The 25,737-nt window shown below is 38.7% G+C and overlaps 1 protein-coding gene across 2 annotated transcripts in view; it reads left to right on the top strand.

The window, feature by feature from the left end:
* Positions 1–25,737, top strand: part of PARD3B (par-3 family cell polarity regulator beta) — a 390,768-nt gene that overhangs the window by 232,066 nt on the left and 132,965 nt on the right. For both annotated transcript variants that reach the window (XM_059475508.1, XM_059475509.1), the window contains 2 exons: positions 20,649–20,852; positions 21,811–22,039. In XM_059475508.1, the coding sequence (XP_059331491.1) occupies positions 20,649–20,852; positions 21,811–22,039 (433 nt within the window). The remainder of the gene's footprint in view (positions 1–20,648; positions 20,853–21,810; positions 22,040–25,737) is intronic.

The following is a 25,737-nucleotide window of genomic DNA, read 5'->3' as shown; positions in this document are numbered from 1 at the left end:
CCAAAGTAAGATATTTCCATTTGACAAGCATGAAATAAAACTTAAAAGTTCCTGTGGGTAAGAACTTTTAGAAAGTACTCCTGTGAATGCATAGCTAGGGAACTGCCTGCTAAAGCTGTGACATGAGTTTATTAGAGCAAGATGCCGAAGAGGGATTCTGTTTTTAAATGTGAGTAAACTTCAAGTGCATAACAGAAAGGACAGCCTTTTCCCAGAGGAGAAGGCCTGATCTGGCAGATATCCAAACTGCAGTGTTCTAAAATAAACAATAGTGGTGAAAGATTTGCTTCCTTTCGATCACATCTCAATAATATGGGAATTATGTACTACTTAGTATGAATCATTGGCATCCAAGGGTTGCAAACCAACAGCCTTTTTTTCCTTTGGGGATATTCTTTCCTCTAGAAGCAGAGAAAAGGATAGGAGCTTTGTTCAGTGTGACATGGGAAATTTCAAGCTCAGCAGTTCCTCAATGTTACAGCTCCATTATGATACAGAAGTGGGAAAAACGATTAGGAAGAAAAATCAGACACACAGGTATTTTTTCCAGCCATGCATTAATACTAATTCTACTTTTTTACTTTTTTTTTCTCCTCTTTCATTTCCTGAAGTGATTCTGGGCATATTGTTGTATTAACTGAGGCTTGGAGGTGGGTTTTGATGTTCACATTCCACAGTTGCCACTTCTCTCCTAGGTCAGTATTGCTGAATATTGCTCTGTGCAGAATTCAGTGAAGCAGGTCAAGAGAGCATTAAAATATCCAGACAGTGTAAGCAGTGTAAAATGAAATAAAGTGTAGACTTTTTAATTGTTGTGATGAATGCATCCACATAAGGCCTGCTGGTATTTGAAATAAGTGGTCATGTGTCTGTGGTAAATCCATTGTGTGCCAGCCTGCAGTGGGCTGAAGGAGTAATGTGCCTGCAGAGCAGAGCTCTGTCTGTTGTGCACTGAAATTCCCTCTCTAGGAAACGGCGCGGTGCTGGCAGGAGTTACCAGCTGTGGGCTGTTTGGGGCTTGCATTCTCTTCCTGAGACCTGGCAACATTTTCCACTGTGACTGTCTGTGCTGAGCCTGCCACATTTCTTGTCTTTGCTGAAAGTTTCTGCTGTGAGTTGGAGCTTCCTGCTGCCTTGTGTTCCAGGTTGTTTCTGACTCATATGAGCGTAGGAGAGCTTGTAAATATGGTGGATGTGTCTAGAGGAGGAGTGCAGAAATAAAGCTATTTCTGAAAGAAAAAGCAGTGTAACTGTGTTAGTGCAGAATTTCACACAGGGTCATAGATATGGCAGTTCTCCAGATGTGGTCGTTAGGACACGACATCTTGGTATCTCGGGATCCTGGAATATCACATGCAGAAAGAGTTATTACTAAATTTTAAGTGACTGGAGATGGCAAAACCCCAAGAAAACAGGCATTAGGCCTAAGCAAAGGTTAAGCAACAGTATATTTTCAATTTGAAGAATGTAAATAAATCAGTGCTTTTTATTAAAACTGTGAAGATTCAAAGGAAGGCACAGCAGCCAGCAAAGCAAGTTTAATGTTTAAAATCCGAGGCTCCTCTTGCTGTATGTTGATCTTTAAAGTAGAGAGTTTCTCTGGTGATGGTGCCTGAACAGATGGCTCATGAAAGTGCCTACATGACTGATAGTAAGCTGGTTTCCATCATGGAGCTCCTTCCGTGGCCCTAAGAAGAAAGCTGAGAACAACAAGTGAATCCATCGTGTCTCCTGCTTTTTTGGGGCTCTGTAAGGTTCTTCACTCATCAGTCCTTTAGCTGTTGACAGCCAGACTGCATCCTTTTCAGAAAGCAAAACAAATTCCCTCAGTCTGTCTTCTGTAATTGAGGAGAAAGTGATGATGTGATTCTTACGCCGCTGCGTAATATTTACTACCATCTGCAGTTAGAACTGGAGTCACAGCCTTCCTGTCACTGTTTCTCTGACTATTGATTTCATGTTCCTTTAAGCAATACCTATGCTTTTTTTCAAGATTTGTGGTGAATGATCTGCAGGTATTCAGGAAAGACCTTCAGAGTATTAGGTGCTGAAAGCTGGCTGTGATCAGTGCTGGCAGCTACTGTGATTCTTTCAGTTGCTTGTTGCGACTGAAGAGACCAGCAGCCACTGCTGAATGCCTCATTTTATTAATCCTTTCCCTCCAGGAGCTGTTTTTTTGCTGGGCATGATATTCAGTGCTGGCAGTGGGTATTGTGAAGTCACTGGTGCCAAGGAGTTAATGAATTTGGAAAACTTCCCAGATAATACATCTGGCCCTCTAACTTATATTTTGGAGCATGGAGTATGAGATATAGAAAGAAGAGCACTGAACTAAATGAGCTCCTGGCTGAAGAGAGGAAGGGTACATACACTTTTCTAAATTAGTTGATTGAAAGTTAAAAATTATGTAGTCCCAAATAAAATTTACTCTTGTGGGGTTTTTTGGGGTTTTGGTTTTGAGGTTAGTTTGCTTGTTTACGTTTTTAAAAATTTTGTTATACTGTGTATTTGCCAGTTGCATTATCTTCTAAGGCTTGAGTATAGAGAGGGAAGCATGTTAAATTCTCCACTTTGAATGATTTTTTGCCTTCATTTTTTATTTTGAAATCCCATCATGTTGCCATGTCAATAAAAAGAACTTTGAAGTTAATTGATATTTCTAGTCTAGCTCACTTCTGGAATAGTATCTTGTACAATATTTGCTTCCTATAACATTTGAAATAAGCCTTTATTGTATAAAATGGTTGCTGGTGCTATTTATTAATACACATTTTTGTGTAATAAAAGATGTGCAGTGCAATATGGTTCAGAAATTAACTTTGAAGAAAAGAATTACATTGCTATTTGTATAGCTCATAAAATAGCATTATTTTTAGTGGGTCTTTCAATACAGCAGTGCTACTTAGCACTTAGCTGCAGAGCACTCCAGAAGGACTGAGAATATCATCCCTAATTAAGTGTCTGATAAGCCTAAGAGCAGAGCAGGAGAGTTTTTCTGTACATAGCAGTGACAAATGGAGAGCATATTGGAGAAGAGTAGAAAGCACTTCCTTGAGATATCATTGACTGTCAGCAGGTGCCTTCCCTTTGCCTCAGGCAATGGCCCCATGGTGCCCTTTCAAAACCTACCTCCTCTTGTATTTACCCATTTTTCTGCCTGATGTTTAAATAGATGAAAGTTTTCATTTGCTTTTATTTAGTCTTGCATGGGTGATGGAGTTTCTCATGGTTCTCATTTGGCCTACAGGTAATAAGCGTAATGATTGGTACCTTAACTCTATGAATGTACAGAAGATCCCTGTTAACATGAGATCAGACTTATTTATGTTTGCTTGGGATTTTTAAAAGAAATTGAAATGTTCCTTCCCTCCATACCTCCCTCCCCCAGGTAGTGTGACATCTATGCTGATGCTGATCTATATCTGATTCCTGCCCTTTTTGATTATTCACTTTCAGTTGTGAAAAATAACCTTAATCCTTCCCCCATCTTTGACTTGGTTCTCTTATCTAAAAGCAACTTTTTTGGACTGAATATCTGTCTGTGAGGAGACCACATCTGTGACCTGCAGGGTTCACCTGCAGGTTCTGAAGGATGGAGGGAGCATAGTCCCAGGAACTGCAGCTGCAGAGCATTTTTCAGTAGACCTCCTCCTGTTCCAGAGTTGCTCAGTTCACAAACTAAAGGGAGGAAAGAACCATTCATCCAGTGAGACCAGTGGGCTCAGGGCAAAGCAGAGAATTCCATGGAGAGAGTCAGACTCTAGTTCTGCAGTTTGCCCAGTTTCAACATGCTGGCTTCCTTAGAGCCATAACAGCAGCAATATCCTGACTCTGCTGCTCTGGCAGCTTAAATACGGACTGTGGCCCTCTCAGTGCTGGGGTCAGGACCTGGCAAACAGGAACGGAACTAGTGCTTGGTGCTAGAGGTCTGCAGCCATTACTGAAAGGTGATTGCACATTCAAAGATTGCAAATAAAAACCTCTATTACCTTGCTGTGGCAGTTTTCAAGTGTTTCTATGTCGAAGGACCAGACCAGAGAATCTGGCATTGATTTGTTTAGGTCTCTCATGTAATTACAATTTTTGTTGCTATCTGCAGTTAGCATAAATTCCTGTGTTTGAAAAAGGAGTTGTATTTTTGGTTGCCAGTTGTAATGCTGCTGTTGACAAACAGAGATGTTATAAAAGAGAAATTCAATATAGTGTAGTTAATCAGATGCCTCTTTTTTTATTGCTTTATAATCTTCTCAGATGCCTAATTTTGAAAGCAAAATGATAAAATTGTTTGATTGAAGCTTCTGGAGTTTAATTCCTTTTTAAAAAATAGCACAGTAGTTTAATTTTAAAGGTACCAAAAAAATGAGCTTTACATGAAGGACTAAATTTTGCTAGCAGTTGCATGGAATAACTCACTGCTTATGACTAATATGTCCATCACAAAATAGCTGCAAAGAATAATTCTCAGTCTGAGTTTAGACTGAAAGAGCAAACGCATTAAAGAAAAAACATACAGGAGAAAACAATTTATTGCAGTCATTCTTTTTCTGCCATTCTGTAAGGAAATATGGATAATTCACTAAATCTCAGAAGAAAGCCCTTTGCTCTCCTTTACTCAGGTTTGGTTTTCCATTCTCTTTTTGTGTAGAGAGTATGGGTGTAGTATGCAATAGTCGCTATGTTATCACCTGTTAAGTGTCATGCGTGACACATCCCATTACAGATTCTATGAAACTGGAGCCGTTTGAAGTAAAACTTTCCATTCAAGTGTCAACTGAAGCGTGGGTTTTATTTGCTTTTTCTTTGACAGAGATTGTTCTTTTACTGTCTCCTAAAATAACTCTGATATTTGTTTTTGTTTAGGAGAGGAAAAGGTAACAATATCTAGCTAGAGGCTGTGAAGATAGGAAGCTACCGGGGAAGTGGAGGGGAGCTAGAAAAGGGTGCTGGGAATGGGGCAGAAAGGGAGATTGGGCATGTCAGCAGGTGAGAAGATGCAGTGTGGGAAAGGGTGACATTACTGAGAGAGAGGGGGAGACAAGCTTGTGTTGATCTAGGACAGTGGGGAAGAGAAAGGTGGCAACCAGCTGTGCAGGACGGAAAACTGCTTTTTATGTACAAACAAAGCTACAAAACCCTACAAAAACAAAACAACCCAAAAAAAGTGACAACCAAAAAAACCCCACCAACACCCCACATGTAGAAAAATATATACAAAAACTCTGTTCATTAGAAAAATATAAATTTGAAGGCTTGGGAACCTGAATCTTCATCTTCCTGTTTCAGTTCCTTGTAGCTGCAACACAGGTTTTGCATGTTTGTCTAAAAATGACATCACATTAGTGTTTATTGAAAAACCCTTGCTACCAAGGCTTTGATAAAGAGGCATGAAGGCTGTTTACTGCTGATGTCAGATATCAAAGTCTGTGCTCAGTACAGATGGGGAGGGGAATTGCTCTACATGTGGAAGAAAATACTAGACCTTTCCTGAAAGAGAAAAACCGGAGTTTTGTAAATAAAATTGTCATGATATATTTGGGACGTAAAATGAAAGTCTATTAGAATGTGCACAGAGAGAGAGAAATTGGACACCTCTGGTATAGCATTTTTCAAGCCCAAGCTCTTTACTTTGCAATTTTAATAGTACTCTTTTAAGGTCATATTTTGTATATGATTTTAATACTTAGTCTGTTGCTTTAACTACTTTCATTAAAATTTTATGAGCCTTTTCAGAAAATCAGATGGGAAATGCAAATAAATTATGTATTTTATTTAGTATGTAGTAGATACAGTATTACTGTATGTGTAAACAAATAAAAATGTTTATTAATATAACAAAGACTATGCTGAAAGATCCTGCTGTAGTCTATAAACCACATAGGCTATAAAGAATCACTTTGAGTTTAAGTAGCTAGTGCTGGACCAAACCTCTGGATTTGGAACAGTACAGAGTGACAGTATAAAAAGATTCATTATCTTAGCTATTATAAATAAAGTGGGGGGGATGTCATGAATTATGAGGCACAAGATTGAATCTGAAAACCTTAAAACATTCATTTTCTGAGAGCAAGTACTTAATATTTTATAAAATCCCACAGAGTTCTCTGCTATCTTAGTTTTGCTTTTTCACCCTTCTTCCTCTCCTGGCAGAGCTCACCAGTAATCTGTTAAAATTCTGACCTGAGCACTCAGCAGTCAGCACAGTGCTATGTGTCAGTGATTAGCTTACCTGTCTTTTTACTGCTCCTTCACCCTGTGAGATGCCAAAGCAACAGAGAAAGTATATGTAGTAGTGAATGTTATCAGTGGGGAGAGATGTGGATATATACTTGATTTCTTCAAGCCGGGTAATGTGTTCATTTAACTTCTGTTTGATGAGAAAACCCCAGCATCATAGGAGAAAACTTCCTAGCACTACTTGTACAGATCAACACAACCTTGTTTTTATGGTCGTTTGGGAGGTGTTTTAGGGGAGTTTTGGGGAAGTTTTGACCTTGTTCTGTGTGTGTTGTGCTTCATGTCAACCCTAGACAGAGGAATCCTCTCACCTAGAGTAAAAAAGTGGTAAAATGATCAAAATGTGGAGCGAACTCTGCCCTTGTTTGTTTGAGCAGTTTCTCACCTCACAGGTAGCCCTGCTGATTTCAGTTTCCTCAGACCTTGGTGACAACAACCGTCTGCAACAATTACTCCTTTTATACCTTATATAACTGGGCATTAAAAGCTCCACCTCTTTCTTTCTATCTTTGATCTTGTTATAGCGAATGCTTTGTGATTCAAATTAGAAGAAGGAAAATTAGACATTTTAAGGAAGTTTTTATAGCTAAAGAAGCAGAAACAATAATTCTTCTCCAAGTTTAATGATGAGTGATGAGTTTACAGCATATGAAGAGTCTTCACTTCCACTGTAATTTGCATTAGCAGAAGAGAGTGCCTGTTTCAGTAGTGATTTTTAGAAAAGGAAAGCCAGGAATAACTCCTGTAGTAAATAGCAACTATTAACAATCAGAAGGCCAACAATACTAGAATGACTAATACTGAAATATACTTTTGCAATTAGAGCTTTCATGTCTTTGTAACCTTTAGTAAGGAATTGTTCTTAAACTTCAAACAGAATTTCTTAGTACCTTCATATGAATCAATTGCCCTGTAGTTTTCAGTTAAGCAATTTAATTGCTTAATCAGAATAAGAACCTAGTGATTAAAATTTAAGAGTCATGTGGTACCAGGCAATATCAATATTAGTTTTTACTCAGGGTAGCTGGTTTAGATCAAACTGAATGAAATAGAAAGCATGTTTGCAATATGCTTTAGCATGCAGGAATGTCATCTAAGTCTTCTCTAGAGTTAAGAGTACAGACACTGAAGAGTGACATAGCAATAAGACTGTAATAAAGCTGCCACAAAACACCAACTCCAAATCAGAGAACTTCTGCGCTAGAACAGCTTTGAGGGTTGTTGGATTTTTCATTATCTATGTTGAAAAAAATTAGCCCTTCTGTGAAGAGCATCTATGCAAGAAGGGACTATTTTCTTAGAACTGACCTGAAATACAGAAATAGCAAAAAAAGTTTAAGAGAACATAGTGGAATTCTGTGCAGAAATCTATAGTCTTACCACTCAAAAGTGAGCCAGTATTGCAGGAATATGGGTAGTCTTGATCAGAAATTATCAGATGCTAAGTATTAATTCTCTTTTGAGTTGGTATGACACCAAGTGCAGTGGGATTTTGGCTAATGGTTCTGTTTTCATAATGGAGGCAGTGAGGAATTTATGGAAACAGGAAGCAGCAGCAGCACTTTTTGCTGGTGGAGTTGTTCTGGATGCCTTTGATCAGTAGCACATCCTAGGAGGTTAACAGTCATACTGGATCGGATTAAAAGTCTGCCTCTGTCCTCTTCCTGATAGTATCAAATGCTAATGCCTAATGAGAAATACATAGATATGACAAGTTTGTCTTCCTTTCCTCCAAGAGTTCTCCTTGCCTTCAGATATTCAGAGACTTAAAGATGGAAGGGAAGAATAGCTTCCTTTTAGCTGATAATCTTCAACAGATCTTGTTTCTCTTGAGTTTTCTTACTTCCCTTTTAGCATATGTAAACTCTTAGTATCCACAACAACAGAAAAAATTATTCACATAAGTGTTTATCAGGGTTGTTGCTGTGAAGAGAAATGATGACTGATTACCTGTTTCTTTCTTTCACTCTTTCAGCAAGATCTGAACCCAAGTAGTAGCTTTCAGCTCCTTCCTGGGGGACTGCTTTTTCACAGGGGGGCCAATTAAGCATCTGGTATAACAGCCATTACATTTTTATTCTAATAACATTAGCCTCAGTGTTTCAAAATCTGATTTTAACTTTTTGCTCTGAAGTAAATTGCATAGTATGTTTCACTTTCCAATGTGAGGGTTGATATACTGTGAAGCTGTAGAAGCAGCTCTGAAGAAGAGGCTGTCAAACTCCTCTGATTAACCATGTGCTAATATGCATGAAGTTTTAAGAATTGTGTTAATACTTTAGTGATTGATTGCCATAAGTGTGTACTCAGCCACAGTATGGCTTGTTCTGCATTATCTTTTTTGAGGATATGGAATGGCATGCATTATACAGATTAACCAGTTTTCCCTCTGAGTGTGGAGAAAATACTTGTCCACAGTCAAAAGACTAAAGAAAGAGAAAATATTTGATGAAAAATAGGACACAGGGCCGAATACACATGCAAGTGTTCACTCTTGATACACAAGAAAAAATTAGCATAATCATTTGGATGTTCATAAATCTATGGGCCCAGATGTGATCCATCCGAGGGTGATGAGGGAGTTGGCAGATGAACTTGCAAAGCCACTCTCTATCATTTACCAGCAGTCCTGGCTCACTGGTGAGGTTCCAGAGGACTGGAAGCTGGCCAATTGATACCCATTCACAACAAGGATGGGAAGGAGGATCCTGATAACTACAGGACAGTTAGCCTGACCTCAGTACCTGGTAAGTAATGCAGCAGTTTATATTGAGTGTAATCACACAACACTTACAGGATGGCCATGGTATCAGACCCAGCCAGCATGGGTTTAGGAGGGGTAGGTCGTGTTGACCAACCTGATCTCCTTTTATGACCAGGTGACTCTCCTGGTGGGTATGGGAAAGGCTGTAGATGTTGTGTACCTGGACTTCAGCAAGGCCTTTGACACTGTCTCCCACAGCATTCTCATGGAAATGCTAGAGAAATCTGACAGAGCTGCTTAATATCTGTGACATTGTTCAAAACGTTTGTTCTTGATGTTTATGAAACTGGCATTTAATGTATCTGGAGCAAAAGCTTATGATCTCAAGAATATAAGTGATATTTGTTATTTAGTTTTAAAAAGCTACTGGACTAATAACACAAACAGCAGTCGTGAGTGAAGAAGTGATGTGTTTGCAAAGAATGAAGTTGTATAGCTTTATGTTGTATGACTCTATACAGCCAAATATATTTGCCTTCCTTTGTAAATAAACTGTAGACAATATCTGTGTTTTGGGGGCAAAGAGACATCAATGTGCTATCCTTCAAGTATTAAAAAAAGAAAATATAAAATTCAAAATGAGATTACTATAGAAAGGAAGATATTGTTGCAAATGATTCAGGGTATTAAATGGCAGTATGTCATCTGCAATATCATATTAGAATTTGAAAGCCTTTTACTGTCTAAATCTCAAATTAGGCTAACAGGAAAAGTTTTATAAAAGGTTTATCAGTTCTTTCTATTTATTTGTGCTGTATATCTGACAACATTTTCTTGAACACACATTTATGTCCTGGTTGGGTGATGATCAACAGTAACTCCTGCCTGGCACATTAATGTCACTGCTTTGACTCCATGAAGGTGCTCTGCCTAGAGGTCAAGCCCTGCTAAAGTAAACTGTCAGGCTCAAAGAAAACCAAAGCTGTGATTAAGGATTTGCAGATTCCTATTTCAGAAGTTAGCATTATCTAGCATATTTCGATGGATTCCATCAATCTTGACCAAAAACCCAGTACAACATCAGCAAAGGGAGAAACCATTACTTAATGTAAGAAAAAATCAAAGCACATTGGTTGGAAAGCATGGGGTTTTTTAAAATATGTTAATATTTTTTAGTTTTTAAATGCTGTAGAGCTAGAAAAAGAACACAGTAAAATCTGCTATAATGTGGCTAAATGTCTTCCAAATTATTTTAACTTTTCTTTTTTTTTTTTGACTGGACTGTACTCACCAGATGGACATACAAGATAAAAAATAACCCAGGGGAAATACTGCAACAAACTATTCTTGTGAACTACAGTTGGCTGAGATGCTTTTGCCTTAGAATGCACACATGATGATGTGTTTAAAGGATGAAGTAATGTTTCGAAATTGCTGGTAATCTATGATGATGCATCTTTGTGCTCTTTATACTTCTGAAGCTATTAACTTCTTTCCAGACATTTGATTCCTTGAACTAAGTGAAAACAGCACTTTAAAAGAGTGAACAGGTTCCTCTTGAAAGGCACATGAACCCGTTTATTTCTTCTTACTCTTTTAGCAAGACCAGGGTGTAGCCAAGGATGGCTTTCTGGATTGTTAAAATAAAAAAAACCTTTTTTTAATCTACAGTTCACTACTTTGAATCCACTGCAGGCTGAACTTACGAACATCTGACACTCATGCTGTAACTTGGGTAAAATGAGTTATTGTTGCAGGCCTCTCTGTGGGCAGGGATGTAATGCCAACATGTGGCTCTTGCTGAGTACAGTGATCAAAAGACAGATACAGGCTGGTACAAGATAGCAGACAAAAGTGGAAATATGCTCATTTACTCCAGCTGAGGATTTGGTCACCAGGCTTGAACCAGACTGAAAATTGACCTACCTGTCCTACTTCTGGAATCCCTTAAGCATAGGTAGGCCTCAGTCTTGGATTAAGGCTCTTGAAAATTGCAGTTGCTGTCAACTGTTCCACATGAAGATTAGAGTTCAGTGTTAATTTAGGATATTTCACTGTACTGATGCATTTTGATTGGATTGCTGTCTATTTGAAAAACCTGCCTGTTTCTGTAGAAAAGTTGCCTTTGTAGTACCAGATTTTGAAATTTTGTTCAAGAATCCAACCAGCAAGGAACTGAAGGAGATTAATTTGGGCACTGAGTTTTACACCTGATCCATGGCACTGTAGCAATTTTCTGACAGAGTTGTTTAAGAATCTGATTATCCAAGGATTGGATTATCTTGATCTACTTGTAGCTAGACTCTGGTTTGTTTTTCAAGATTGTATGGGATCACTGAGCAGAATGATGTGTTTTCTGGTAATATTGAGTCCCAGCTTAGAGGAAACTTTTATTTTTCTAAGGTATGCTATGGGTTTGTCTGTATTGAAATGTCATTTGACTGTGCTTAGCCAGGCTGTCCTGGTTGCAGTATCACTGTGGCTGCTGCTTACCATCCTGAAGACATTTGGAATTTTTGATCAGAATTTAGGATAGGAAGTTGAGTAATTTCTCCAGAAATGTCTGCATTGGTTGATAAGGGACATCACCAAGAAGAATTGGAATGACCCTTTCTTCTGTTTTGACACAACATTTCTGCAGTCTGGTGCCATGTTTTGTGTGTGCATGGCACATATGTGTGTGCATTACACTTCACATGTACTCTCCATTTATTGGGTTATTGAATGGGAACAGAGGAATGTCATTTGTACACAGGTGAGACAAATGGGTAAGAAAAGTTTGTATTGATTTGCTGTTCAAATCATATTCTAAGTTGCTCCATGCAGGAATTCTATTGGTTTTTTTCTAATTTGCTATTTAAACACATTGTACCAATGCAGAACTGAATATTGAAAAGATCCTAAATACATAACTTGGTAATTAATATTGTATTGTCTTGAGAATACTGAAAATTGCTGCAGGAAAAACTAAACTTAGAAGTCTGGAGAGGTTCCCTTTTCCCTGGGAGATATTAAAGGCTAAGTGTACATTTGTTAAATGTCTAAGATTGTAACGAGTTTTCAAAAAACACAGATTTATGAAATGGTCTTTATTTAGAATATCTTTTATCCTTGTCAGTATTCTTTTTTTTTAATTCAACCTTTCCATTAAAATGGCACATCATGACATGCCTAGCAAGGGAGCTGCAAACCTCTTACAGATGCTGAAACATATATAAAGTGTAATGCAGTAAATTGTACAGACTAGACCTTAAAGTTAACCTGTATGGCTATAGCAGTATTTTGTTGGGTTTTGGGGTTTTCCTAAGCAAGGCTGGGAATGTAATAGTGTAATCCACTTGTGACTCATGTCTGTTAAAAACTCAGAAGACAGCCAGATGTTACTGGGTGTGAGTCTGTGTCCGTGCACTACAGAACAGTTTAGCGAAATCCTTTGCTGGAGCTCTTTAGAGGAAAACTCCCTTGCCATTAGGTCCACGAATTAGACTTGTTTTTCCTAAGAACTCATTTTGTGGAAGGAAGCCTTGAAAATACAAGTTTGCCCAGATCTGGCTAATGTTAGAAGAACATGGAATGTAGATGTGAAAAGTGAGCTTTCCTTCCTAAAAGTTGCAGTGAAGGATCTGGTTCACAGCATACTTGCACACAAAGCTTGAAAGGTTTCCTTTCAGTCCATTTTGAGTTATTGGTGAATAGATGGGGGAAAAATTATTACCCAGATGGAAGATTTTTTCCCGCTTTAGTTTTTCTGATGTGGCAAGAGGCTTTTTGTTTTTCTAAAAATAATCTTGATCTCCATAATGAGCGCAAGTGAAGAAGTTTCAGTACAGAGGATATTTTGAGGGGGAAAAAAGAGAAAAAAGTTGAGGCATATAAAAAGAAGCTTAGTTCAAGTCCCAGTATCAGTACAACTATGGCTTCTGCTTTTAGGAATCTGTAATAAAATACTGTTATCAACTTTATAAGCATTCAAATGATCTTAAAAATCTCAGTAGGTAATAGAAAGGAACCTTTGCTGAGGACTTTTCCTGAAAACCTCCATAATCCTTTCAGATTCTGCAGGGATTTTGAGTCTCAACCATGTCAGATGTCAGATAACTCTTTCTCTTAGTTAATAGTAGGTTTGACAAAATTCTGCATATTCCCATTTAAGAGTTGGATTTTTTAAATGAACTTTTCAAAACTGTTTGAAGACAAATACTTTTGAACTCATTAACAAAGCCATTGCAAAAATATGTATGACTTTGTTGAATGGCCTTTGTGTTTGTGTTTTAATAGCGATAGATTGATTACAGGTGTATGTCTACCTTCTTTATAGGTTATCTGCTGGTAACTTCAAGCAAAACATGCATTAATTTCTTAAACTGAGAAGTAACCTATGCACTTTCCTTTGAAATACAAATAGATCAACAGAAGAAAATAGATTTTCATAAATTTTCCTGGAATTCAATCTATAAACCAAACCAAATGTAGATGAGGAGTGAAAGGTGCAATTCACTACTTCATTTGATCTGCTTTATTTTAAAGTGCTGTAAGGAACAAATTGTTTTGCATTCCTATGCTAACAGGACACACTAATCACTGGGAAAGGTGATTCTGGTTTTGTTCAGGGCTTATGAATTAAGGGTTATTACTGGAAATGGCTCATTTACTCTGTAGGGCCTGAGACAGAGAGTCTGAGTCCTCTGAAGCTTTTGTAAATACATGTTGCAGAATCTTCCCAGACTGAGAATTTTGCCTGTTTGTAGCTGGCTAATCCAGAAGTGCTTCCCTGATAAGGTTAATGCCCAGTTAATTGCTCCTAGCCTTGACACACAGTTTAATTGTTATTTGGCCAACATATGCTTGTTGCTTGCTCTGTGTGGAATTCCAGCGGATGTAGTGATGCAAACTACACGCTGGTGGAGGGCAAACAAAATAAATACAGTATTTTATGTTCTTTTAATTCAGGGCCAAGTGGATTTGGATGAAGTGTTTATTTAGTTTGCTGGCTGCTTCAGATGCTGTGGCATATTGATTCCTTTTATTACTAGCAGCCATTTAACCTGACCTCTCTCAGATCCAGTATTTTAAAAGCCATAAATTTTAACTTTACTTATGAGCAAGGACTGAAATGCTGTGAAAGCCTTTTTATTAGCAGAGCTTTTGCCTTACTCCATGTTCATGTGTCACCCATGGCAACAATATTTAGAGCATCTTAAATTAGAGCGGCTGTTGGGCAGCTCAGTGGTGGTGGGGTTAGCAATAAGAAGAGCTCATAAATATCTCAGGCATGTAGGATTCACTGATCAAAGTGTGGGCAGGTACAGAAGCAATGCCATGATTAGCAAAAGGTATTCTTTTCTGGTTATTTTGTTAAAAATCTTTCTTTTCTTAGTCTTGATGCTTACAGATAAGGAATATATTTTGTTAAATTGCTGATATTGAAATGTCGTTTCCTTTGCTGCCTTGGCTTTTTGTTTTTTTTAAACAATAATCAGCTTCCTTGTTTCATTAGCCTAAATTAATCACTAAACAACACTTAAAGCAATCTTTAATGTGGGGCTTATGTAAGTATTTATAAAAATATGCCCAGGCCAAAAATTGATGCATAAAAATGACATACCACTCTTTGAATTATAAATAATATGATTGTTTCAAATTTCTTTCTGCATTCACATGTAAAGAACACAAAAAAGCTTTAGATTAGTGATGTAAACACAAAGCTTAATATGAACCTCTTGCATTCTTCTAATTTGTTACTTCTCATTTAAATTATTAATTTAAAAAAATATTATTTCAGGCTTGATGACTAAGATTGAGTAATAATTCAGCAGTTTATTTCAAAGTAGGCTTAAGACTTAACAAAATAAATCATAACTATAATTTTAATGTACGTTTTGGCTTGCTTTCTTCTGTTTTAGTACTAAAGAAGTTTCCCCATCTGTTTCACAGATCAAAAGGTAATGCTCTAGATGTTAGCCTCATACTGTCAGAAGTGACTTTATTTAAATATTAGTGCAGGGACTCTTTACTTCATGTTAAACTTTGGCCTGGGAACAAAAATGTTGGTTTAGTTTGAGAAACATAATTTATATCAATTAGTCTCAGAAAGTGTCACATTTCCCAATCTTTTAAAGCTGGATTTAAATGTTTGACCTTTTCAGAGGGCAGGTGTGGAAGTAGAAATAAAGCAATCACAGGGCACTGGAATTTTTTTGCTACTACTCAGTTCCAGACTGATCAATTTACAAGGTGCCTGAAACCACTGGGGAATCCTGTTTTCTAAAAACTGGACTTTTTCCTGTCTGCATTGCTTCTCCTATTGCAGTTTTCCTTTAGCGGGTTGTAACACCTATATCTCAAGTCAGTTTATACATAAATATCCTTGAGGAGAAGCTTTGTGCAAGAGAAGCAGCTTGATTTATATTGGGACCTGTTTGGAGGGCAAGTGCTTCAGTTTGCACCAACTAGAGGGAGGGCAGGAATCTGCTGGAGAAAGAGGGATTCAGATGTCTAGGAAAACTGCACTGGATGCAGGGCTATACTGTGAACTGGAGGGTTATGTGAGGGGGTAGACTTCTGTAACCAGATGTAGAAAAATAATTATTTCAGCAGATAAGATCGCAGGGTTTCTATGCAATGACAGGCTTGGCTGCATTTTGTCTGATATTAGCACTAACCTGGGAAGTGCATGTGCCCTTTCACTGAGGCTTTCGCTTGAACCTCTGCCTTTGCTTCTAATTCTTAGCTTTAATATTGTTGCACTGGGAAACTTGTTAGCATTTTTGAGATGTTTAATGCCATACATATTCTTTTTGAAATAGTAGCACGTTCCAATGCAGCGTTGTTGTTTGTTAGTGGTAAGCCTGTAGAAAACAGCGACACCAACTTGCGTTTCTAAGATGACAATAGTGCATTTTCACTTTTTGCCTAATGGCTGCCTTATTGCAAGCATTTCCTTTTCAGCTGGCTAAGGCTCAACATATCTTCTGGGCCTCAAATTGTGATCTGTCATTATTCATAGCTGAAATTGCAGTTTGTGCAAATGCAGGCTAAATTGCAATCATTATATGTAGTAAAATAGATTGAAATATCTGTAAATCTGAAGACTGTAGCTGTCTCTTACAATCAGAGAACATGTTAAATTCTCCTATGCTTTGATTTCTCTTTATTAGATTTTGTTTCTCTGTCAGTTGCAGGGTTGTTCTGTGTTCAGTATTTCTGCTTATTATCTGGAATGCTTAGATTGAGGTATTAAATGAGAAAACCTAGATATCTTGTCTTTAATATATAAGTGCAAGATAGTGATTCTTCTCTTGCTTTTCATCAAACCCTTAATCTTTTCTATGTCACCTGTATAAATTAGTGTTGAAGAAAAAGCTACCATGTGATCTAAGACTTTTCTACAGAAATCTTATATTAAAGCTCTTCATTTGAAAATCACAAGCTAAAAGATGTAATGGCTTTCAGATTCCTCCTTCCTGAATCATTCTTTGCATTGAATTGGTGGATGATTGAAGGAGTATCTGAATATAAAAATATAAGTGAGAGGAAAAAATCCTTTGTAGTTAGGCATACTGTGAATCCTACCAGAAATAAATGAAACTACATTAAACAAATGGTTAAGAAAGAATGGAACATGAAGTAATCTAAGTCAGCACATGATGTTGCAATCTTGTAGAGTGAGGAGTTGGTCTGTTAGGTTGGGGTAGGCCTGAGTTCCGTGAGCCCAAGCTGAATATCATGGATACTAGTGGAGGTGTGTGTCCAGAGCAGAGCAGGCACTGAGCTGTACCTGCTTCCGTCAAAGCTGTTGGATTATCTTATCTCCCTCTGAGTGCTACCACTGAAGAAGTCACCATCAGTGCTTCATGCTCAGTTGTTTGCCTGCTGAAAGCAGTCCCATGTTCTCTCCAGCCTCCCAGCATCCATAGGGTGGAACACTAACTGTTTTCAGAACTATTTTCTCTTCCCTAGGACTACATGAACCTCTGCTATGTGCAATGCAATAGGAACCAGCACTCGGTGTGTTTAGGGAACTGGCAAAAACTGGCAAATTATTTATAATTTGTTTCAACTTTTTGTTTATTGTATTTTCTCAGTCTCCGCGATGATTTCCCTTTTCCTTTATAGTTTTTCTTTACCTCACTGTGTTTCAAAATGTAAATAGTAAGTTAGTCTAGCTCACATAAATATTTTCCTCTAAGTATTCTCCTTTAGGCATATTCCTGTAGTTTTGGTTTTCAAGAAGAAACATTATCTAGAAAATAAAGTTAATGATAAATATATGAAAATGTTTACTCTGTAGGGTGTCTTGGGAGTTGTATTTCATGTAGAGTGACAGTGATTCATGGCTTCTCTGCATTTTGATTCCCTCTGTACGTGCCTTTGGGGTGGCTTGCATCGCCCACAATGCTGTGTCATTTGTTTCCCTTTGATTTTCATGACTGACATCTTGCTTTTGGCATATTTTCTTCAGCTGGGCTATTAAAAAAAAAGAAAGGAATGTGCAGATGTGGGAAAAAGATAATATTGGAAAGACCTGACTAATAACAGTAGTAGTAAAAGAGCAGAAAGCAGGTTTACTTAAAGTGGTACATTAAGAATTTAAAAATCTGTGTTAGCCATGTTGGCATCGAGCAGAAAATTAAACCATGTGTAACACCATCTTTCAGTTGAAGGATGATCAGTTACAGATAACATCTAAGAAGCAGCAGTTTGATTTCAGCCAGTCTAGGCAGGTAGTGATGTCAGCTGTTGTCTTCTCTTATAAATTCAGGAGAGATATATAAAGTAATTCACCATTTATAAAAACAATAAAGTGGATGCTTCAGTTGGCTTTTTATCATTGTGCTACCAGAAGCAGTAAAAGAGCTCAAGAATTTCAAATCCATGAAAAGAAACATTTTAACACAATGAACAGCTGAGTTCCTTATTCTCAAATTATGTTTTTGTATTAAAAGTCCAGGTAAGGCTAGATATAGACACACACCATGTGTCCCCAGAAATGCTTGTTAATAACTTGTAAAAGATAAGAGAGAGGTTTTGTTGTTCATTTGTTGGTTTGGGTGTTTTTACCCATGAGATAAATAAACACATTTTCAGGCTTACAGCAGTTCTAAAGGTCTGCTGAAATTAAAAAGGTACTGATGTGGGCAGGGGAAGGCAATTTTCCAATTTGGGCTGCAGCCTTGTCCATTATGGAGTTTTGTGCATTTTTCTGGAAAGCATCCAGTAATAGATGCTGGCTCAGAAAGCAAGGGGCCAGGTCTCCCTGCTTAGGGAAGCTTTTTAGCTCCTGTATCTTTAGCTGTGCTCTAATAAGTGATAACTGCAGCTCTGTAATGAAAGGGGGGGGAAGGAATAAAAGCTGAATTGTAAAAAATTAGAAAGTGACATTTCATACCAAATTATTACAGTCTTAGAATGGGTCAACTGAATGCTCAATACCAATCTGTGAGTGAGGGTTCTCAGTAAGTTTTTGAACAAATGAGGACACCTAGGTGTGCTCGGGTGTCTAAGGGCTGGGTCCCAGTGTGTGTGGGGAGGCTGAGCACACAGCTTGCTGTCTGTTACGTGTCCTGTGAGTGCCTCACTCCAAACTTCAGGTGTTGGTTGGATTTTCTTAGGAATGGCCTTCATACATTGCAGTCTTCCAGTCTGAGGAACTGGCTCAGCTTTGTATAAAACAGGCTGTAACCAGCATTTAACTTGAGACTCTTTTTCCAGGTAATGGAGCTTAGAGCAGTAATTGAGTGTAGTACAGCTTGCACTGGGATATGTTTGTGAGCATTTCTGTACTTTTCTGGCCAGCCAGGCCACTGTAGCAGCAGTCTGGGGTCAGCGTTGGCTGCTGGACCTCCCAAATCCATGGGCTCACATGGCCCTGCTGGAGGCAGGGACGTGCCCAGCCCTTCTGCAGTCACCTGAAGCCATTCCCAGTGGCTGTTCCTCCCAGGAGGCTCGGAGCAGAGTGCTGGGGACCCAGTGCCAGCAGGGCCCCCAGACCACAGCCGCAGCCCCTCGGTTTGCAGCGCAGCCTGGCTGCCTGCTGGGTTGCCCGGGGCCAGCAGCTCTGCCAGTGTGTTGCTGTGCTCTGTGTCTGGCCAAACAGCCCACCAAGGCTAGCTGGTGACTGAAACTTGAGAGAGCTTCCTCTGCTCATCAATGCCTTTCACTTGGCCTTTTTCCTTATCGTTGTTTTTCCCTTGGTTTTTCTCCTTCTCAGCCTGTGATAGGCAGCACAGTGCCTCCTACTGATGCACAAGATTTTAGTGATTTTTAGCACCTTTTTGTTCATGCAGGTCTTTCCTCTAACTTTGCTTTAGCACTTGCTAATTTGTCAATAATGGTAGTCTCCAGAATGGCAATTAGGGAACAGAAGAAGGTTGCACTGGGTGATGGAGCAACCAGGGTTCCCTTAAACCTGTTTGTCTCCACACACACCCCCAATCCCCTACTTGTTTTCAGCTACATATCAGTCTGCAGGTAAAGGAAGTGTAAATTGCTTTATGTAGACACTACTGACAAGTCTCTATTTGGTGCCAATTCTCAGCTTTTTTACTTTTAAGAATTCACTGAACATGCTGTTCAGAATTACTTGCACTCTAGAATTGCTAATATCACAGCAAATCATACTAACATATCTGTCTTTTCTGTGACCCTTGAATCCCTTCAGGCTTTACAGTATGGACATGGAGGTGAAGGGCTTCTCTTATGTTATCCTGTTCCTTTTGTTAGTACTGCTTAAAAGTTGAAAGCAAAAGCACTTGAGTTCTCAAAGACAGAAGGCTTATTGCAAGGCACAGTCTCTTACTCAGTGTTTCTAAGGAACATTTACTGTTCTGCCATATAAAAACTAAGTAGATGCTACAGAGACTTTTAAATTAAGCTGTGAATGTCTTCTTTGATTGGAGTGCATCTATTCATTGAATTTTGTTCTTTACCTATTCCACTATCATTTTTTAATACTAATTAACACAAATGCTGCTACAAAATAAAGCCTTTCTAAGGTCATATAGTCAAGCAATCTAAAGAGAGAGAAGGTTTGGGACACTCAGTATTTCCTCTGTTTTTCTGTGAAGTGCTTTCTTAAGCCTGTAATCAGGGAATGAGGTAGCGACAGCAACATCATTTATGTTAACCTGTGCTTTGCTTGTTTCTTGAAAAAGCTCTGTGTGTGTTGGTATCATAGCACTAGTTTCAGCTTGAAGGAAAAGGTTGGGTAAAACTTAGAGAGAACTAATGATGTATCTTCTCTCAGAAGAAATGTGTTTGAAAATATCAACCATTCATACAACCTATCTCCTTCTAAAAAGCAAAACACTTGTGTAGCAGTGGTTGTTCTTGTGAGTCTAACGATAATGCTCTCCTTAGTGCTAATGATAATGCTAACAGAGACTGTTGGCACTGTCCAGGTGGACATCACTGGCAAAGGTGGGGGAAGCAGCCCCATCCTCATCCCTGGTGAGGGCTTTGCAGTGGCACAGAGCGAGCCAGCTATGGCCCATCACTTTGTCAGGTCAGTACATTCTGTGCCATTCCCTCCAAGTCTGAATGGGGATATCTGCTGAACTAGGTTTAACTTGATGTTATTTTTAGAACAAATTACATTGATTGCATACTATTTCAAAGGCCCCAAGTAATAAAGTACACAATTAAATGTATCTGACTAGTTTAATTTCTCTGTGTGGTTTTTGGAATAAAACCTTAACCATTTCTTTTCCAGACTCCTCTGGCAAAGATTTTGGTCCTACTCTGGGGTTAAAGAAATCCAGTTCTCTTGAGAGTCTTCAGACTGCTGTGGCTGAAGTAAGGAAGAATGAACTCCCTTTTCACAGACCCAGGCCTCACGTGGTGCGGGGCCGGGGATGCAATGAGAGCTTCCGGGCTGCCATTGACAAGTCTTACGATGGACCTGAGGATGAAGAGGGTATGTTGTGCTGAAGGCACTGACTGAGGGAGCCACCTTCACTTAGCACTGCTGAGGGCCAGCTCGATGGAGCACCATGAGCCAGTGATTTAGTCCCACTGAAGCTGATCACATTTTAAAAACTGTTCACATCTTCCACTGAATAGAGCTGTCTTTGCAGTACCCCATCCAACCTTGACTGGGTTTAGTGTAAAGTCTTTCACTGATCTCCTTTGGGGCAGGGGTGGGTTGGAGGATTTAGAACTCAATCCTTAAATAATTATGTTTTTCAACTTCAAGAAGCAGCTGCTTTCTTCAGATTACATTAAAAATTATCTCCCTTGTTTTACAATTCCCCCTTTTCCAGCCAGGAAATTTGTTTCATGTTGTAGATAAGACAGTGTATTGATAGCACCCTGCTGCTCATTCTTTCACTATGGGTTTTATAGACCCCAGTCTGGAAATACATCTCCTTTAGTATGGAGTGTAAAACAGTGCTTGGATCCTGAGCCCCCCCCCGCAGAAGGAATACGGCTCTTTTGCAGCCAGACAGTACATTTTATCCATTTCTTGCTCAGCCACTAAAATAGAAAGATTCCAGGGAGTGAATGAAGTCATTTTGTTACATAGGTTGATTTTGCAGTCACCAGAATCTCTTGTGGAAGTAAGCTGTGTGTTTGAAACCCAGCACATGGTTAACAAGCTAGATTTCAAAGAGAACAAGTGCTTTGCTGTATCAGGATTTTTATATCAGGAACAATGATTAGAAAACAATTCATTAAAATAATTCTGCATTTAATTTACAATACAAATCTGTTTGAATCCACTAGATCTGCTTAGTCTGCTTTTTAAATTATTCAATTAAATGAGTAAGTGTGTGAGTCATTTGAGCTCTTTGTAGACACTCTTGCTGTATTTCACATGTTTGCATTTCAGTGGCCCATAGCCATCCTCACTGCTTCTTTTTCATTCTGTGCAGATGGTGGCTCTGATAAGAGCTCTCACTGTGGTCAAGAAGCTCAAAATGTGGAATCTGCCCCTCCAGGGAACCCTGAACTAGAAGATGCAGAAATCAAAGCAAAAAAGGACAAAAAAAGTAGGGAGAAAGAGAAGAAAAAGGGCAAGTCTAAAATCAAAGAGAAGAAAAAGAAGGAAGAAAATGAAGATCCAGAAAAGAAAAAGAAGAAAGGCTTTGGTGTCATGTTGAGGTATGGCATTTTACAAAGCAAAACAGCCATCCAGTCTCGTTATAAGATAGGAAACAACTGATGCTCTCATAAAGTAGTGGAAAAATTATTTCACTTGGACTCAAATAATGTTTATGTTATTCAAAAAGAAAGCAGTTTATACTTTTACACCAAACTTGTAACTGCGGCAGAAGACATTTGGCAGACAAAATGTCTTTTTGTGCCTTTGAAATGCATTCCCATATGTCAGAAAAGATTCAAGGTTTTAGGCTTAAAGCAAGCATGTATCAGTGGGGAAGGATTTGTGGGGAATATTTCTGAGTAAAACAAATCCTGCTCCCAGACTCAGACCTTTGCTTTCTCTTCCCTTTCTTATCTGCTCCCTTCACAAGCTGCAGGGAGAGCAGAATTCTTGTGCTATTGCAAAAGGTCTACTAACATTTGCAGTTGCTGAAAGCCACTACCTATGATAAAATCTTTACTTCGTGGCTTCAGGCATTGCCTGCAGTGAACAAAAGTTCACTGTCCTCCCTGCCCAGCATGCAAGTGTTTGGATTTCTGCTGTGGCTATTTGTTCTGTGGCTCTGTAAACTCTGAGTCGCCAGAGTTGTTCAGGCTGTTTCCTTGCTCTTGCTGGAGCTTTTGGTGCTTCAGGTGCTAGTTGCTGACACCCTTCCTTCCAGTATCTGTTGGCTCTGTAGAGTATTTAAGTGTTGAAGTAGCTCTTTGCATTTAATACAGAGTATGTGATGAAAAATCTTGGTCACATGGAGGAGATTAAACCAAAGGAACATGTGGTTACTCATGGCACTGAGCACTTAACATTGGCTTTGGTGTTTCTTGTTGTGCTGTATTGTAGACAGTACTCATATATACAAAAACCACAATCATTGCTTAGGCAAGGATGCATTTAAATAGTAATCTAAGAAATGCAGCTGCAAGATCATTCACTGATCATGGTGTCCATTAGGACATATAATGTATGAACTTGCCTTTCAACTTTGTGTCACCATGTTCTCTAGAGTAAAATTACTTGTGTTATATTAATATGGAAGGTTTTAGCTTTCTTGCATGTATCAGCAATTGTCCTATACAACTTTTGAACCCTGTGGAGACACTGTCAAAAATATTCAGGCATACCTGTATTCCAGATGTGCATGATTTCAACAGTTGTTAGTGTTCATAAGATATACCTGGCTATACCAGTCTGCTTTCAAATGGGCTTTTCAGGAGCAGAGGAGGTGTGTACACACACTTGTGCATTGCACATGCATTTGTGTTCATGTTGTTTAAAGAAATTTGACTTAACATGGAAGGGTAGTCAAAAACTGAATAATTAGGAGGGTGACTTCAAAAACTCTCTTGTGTGTCTTAAGCTTTATATCTCTTTTCATTCTTCTTTTCAACTCTTTAGCATGAGTAGGAAAGAGGAGGGGAGTGGCACAGAGGTCTGACAAAAGGATAAGTACTGCTTAATGTATCAAAGATACATAGCAGATTCCAAGTTTGAATTGTAAAGTCTTACAGGGATACTATATCTGAGCCAGAAAGAACATGGGATGACATTAGAATCCAAAACAAGCTATTGTAGTTGACAGAAATTCTGATAATGGTCAATATGCAAAGCCGGGAACAACAGGTTACCATTTGTTGTGATTCCCTCTTTCAGAATATATTCCACATTTTGGTAGTACACAAGGTTTATACATCTGCTCTTTCTATGATCTTGTCTTTGATTTAGATAGTCTTCCCAGCTGACAGTGTTAATAATATTTGTCTGTATGGCAGCACAGAATGGGAATTTCTATCCCACACCCCTGAAAATCTCTACAAGACAGCAAAGATGGAAGCATCATGTTGTAATAAAGAGAGAAGGAGAAGTAGGTAAGAAGTAACAGTTCAGCTGAGAGGTTTTTAGAGGTTCTGTGTCCTTGTTGGTGTATCTTTCCAGAATTTATAAAACTTGAAAAGAAATTCCTTCCTGAAAAGGTGAGAGTATTAGGGAATACTAGCCATGATAGAAGTGAAAGAAGGCTGCAGACCTGTAAAGTAGAGCTTGAACAAGAGCAACCAGTGTGCATTTATTAAATAATTGGGGGCCATATGTCCTGGGCAAGATGAGCAAATCCAGGCTGGTATTTTTTCAGACAGAAACTGGCACATATGACTTGAAAAACAAAACCAATTGATCTGAATGTTTTTAAAAGAAATAATAGGGAACTAATAGTGGAATTCAGAGCAGATCAAATACCAACTAAATATTAGATTCAAGAGGTATTTTTCAAACTGGAGTCTTGTACTGATGTGAAGGTGAATGTTAGGAGGGATGGGGAGGAGGTTTGAATGATAAGTATTTTAGCAACATGAATGGAAAGAAACATCCAGATTTTTTTATGACGTTGTGGGAATGAAACTGGCATGGTTTTTTGGTAGAACATCTGTGGAAGCAAAAAGAGAAGTTTAATATGACAAAAGTTGTGAGTTTCTGCAGCAGGCAAGGTGGCTACTAATTCTTGGTATCTTAAGAGAAAGTAGGGGGAAGTATTTAGAAACTGAGATGAGCCCAGTTTTGGACATGATGACTTTAAATTGGAAAGGGGACCTGCCACAAAGGGGGCATTGGAAATGTAAACACTGTAGTGGAGCAGAAAGCTTGGTGGAGAAGGAAATCTGTAGTGTGCATTTTATAGGTACGGCGGTGGTTGTGCTGCGATCCCCCATGTATGAGACCACCAAAAGAAGGAACAGAACCCTTGTTAGTCTGACAGGAAAGATAAAGCCAAGGGAAAGGGAAAAAAGTTATTAGAGCAAGTGGCAGGGGTAAGAAGAGGAAATCTATTCCTGGGACCAGGCAATGTCATGAATTTTTTCAACTGGTCTGGTGATTGCAGCCATGTGATGAATCCTGCTGGGAGCTGGAACCCCCACTTTGGTATGTTCATGCTGTTTGTAGTTCCTGGGCAGCTTTGTTCAGAGCTATTTCAGCTGTGCCTGCATGGTTCTGCTGTGCTATGGGATGCATCCAAACAGAAAAACAGACTTATTGAACCCATGTCAAAATTGGCTTGAGATAAGTAGGAACTGAGCATCTGTGGTGAAAGCTCCAGGACCAGAAGGACAATGAAAATGAGAGATCTTGCCAGAAAGCTCAGTGCTAATTAAGACACATGCATTTTCTGGTGAATGACGTGGGGTCAGGTGTAAAGGACAAAAGAAAGTAGAATGTGAGGCTAAAACAGCTGCTGGAAATGTCCTACTTGTCTTCAGTGGGATTTTTGTGCTATGCTTGCTGGGTCACACATACAGCAGTAAGAAACTTTACCTTGATATAGTGGCCGTGTGAATTGGCTGACTTCTCCTTTATAATCAATAACAAAGCATTTCAAGATATTAAAACCAAATCCAAGTATTCAGCTGTAGTACAAGAATTGTTGAGCTTTAGTCTTTTGCATCTGAGATTTTTGAACATATTGGAATTGCTACTGCATTGGTTTTTTGCCTTTTTTTTTTTTAATTTAACAACAGAAAATAGCAAAGCTGTTAGCAGTTGCTAACAGATTTCACTTAGTGCCTCATCTGTTGCTCAGCTGCTATTTACTTGTAGTTCCTGGTCTTTTTTTACACATACAAAAAGAAGAATGATTGCTTTCCTGCTAAGCTTTGGCTTGATTGAAGCTTTATTTAGGTGACTGTGATTCAGGGAGACCATCAAGAAATCA

This window comes from Ammospiza nelsoni, chromosome 7 (assembly GCF_027579445.1).
Source record: "Ammospiza nelsoni isolate bAmmNel1 chromosome 7, bAmmNel1.pri, whole genome shotgun sequence".
In the NCBI taxonomy this organism is placed as follows: domain Eukaryota; kingdom Metazoa; phylum Chordata; class Aves; order Passeriformes; family Passerellidae; genus Ammospiza; species Ammospiza nelsoni.
This window is presented reverse-complemented; position numbering and strand designations above follow the sequence as displayed.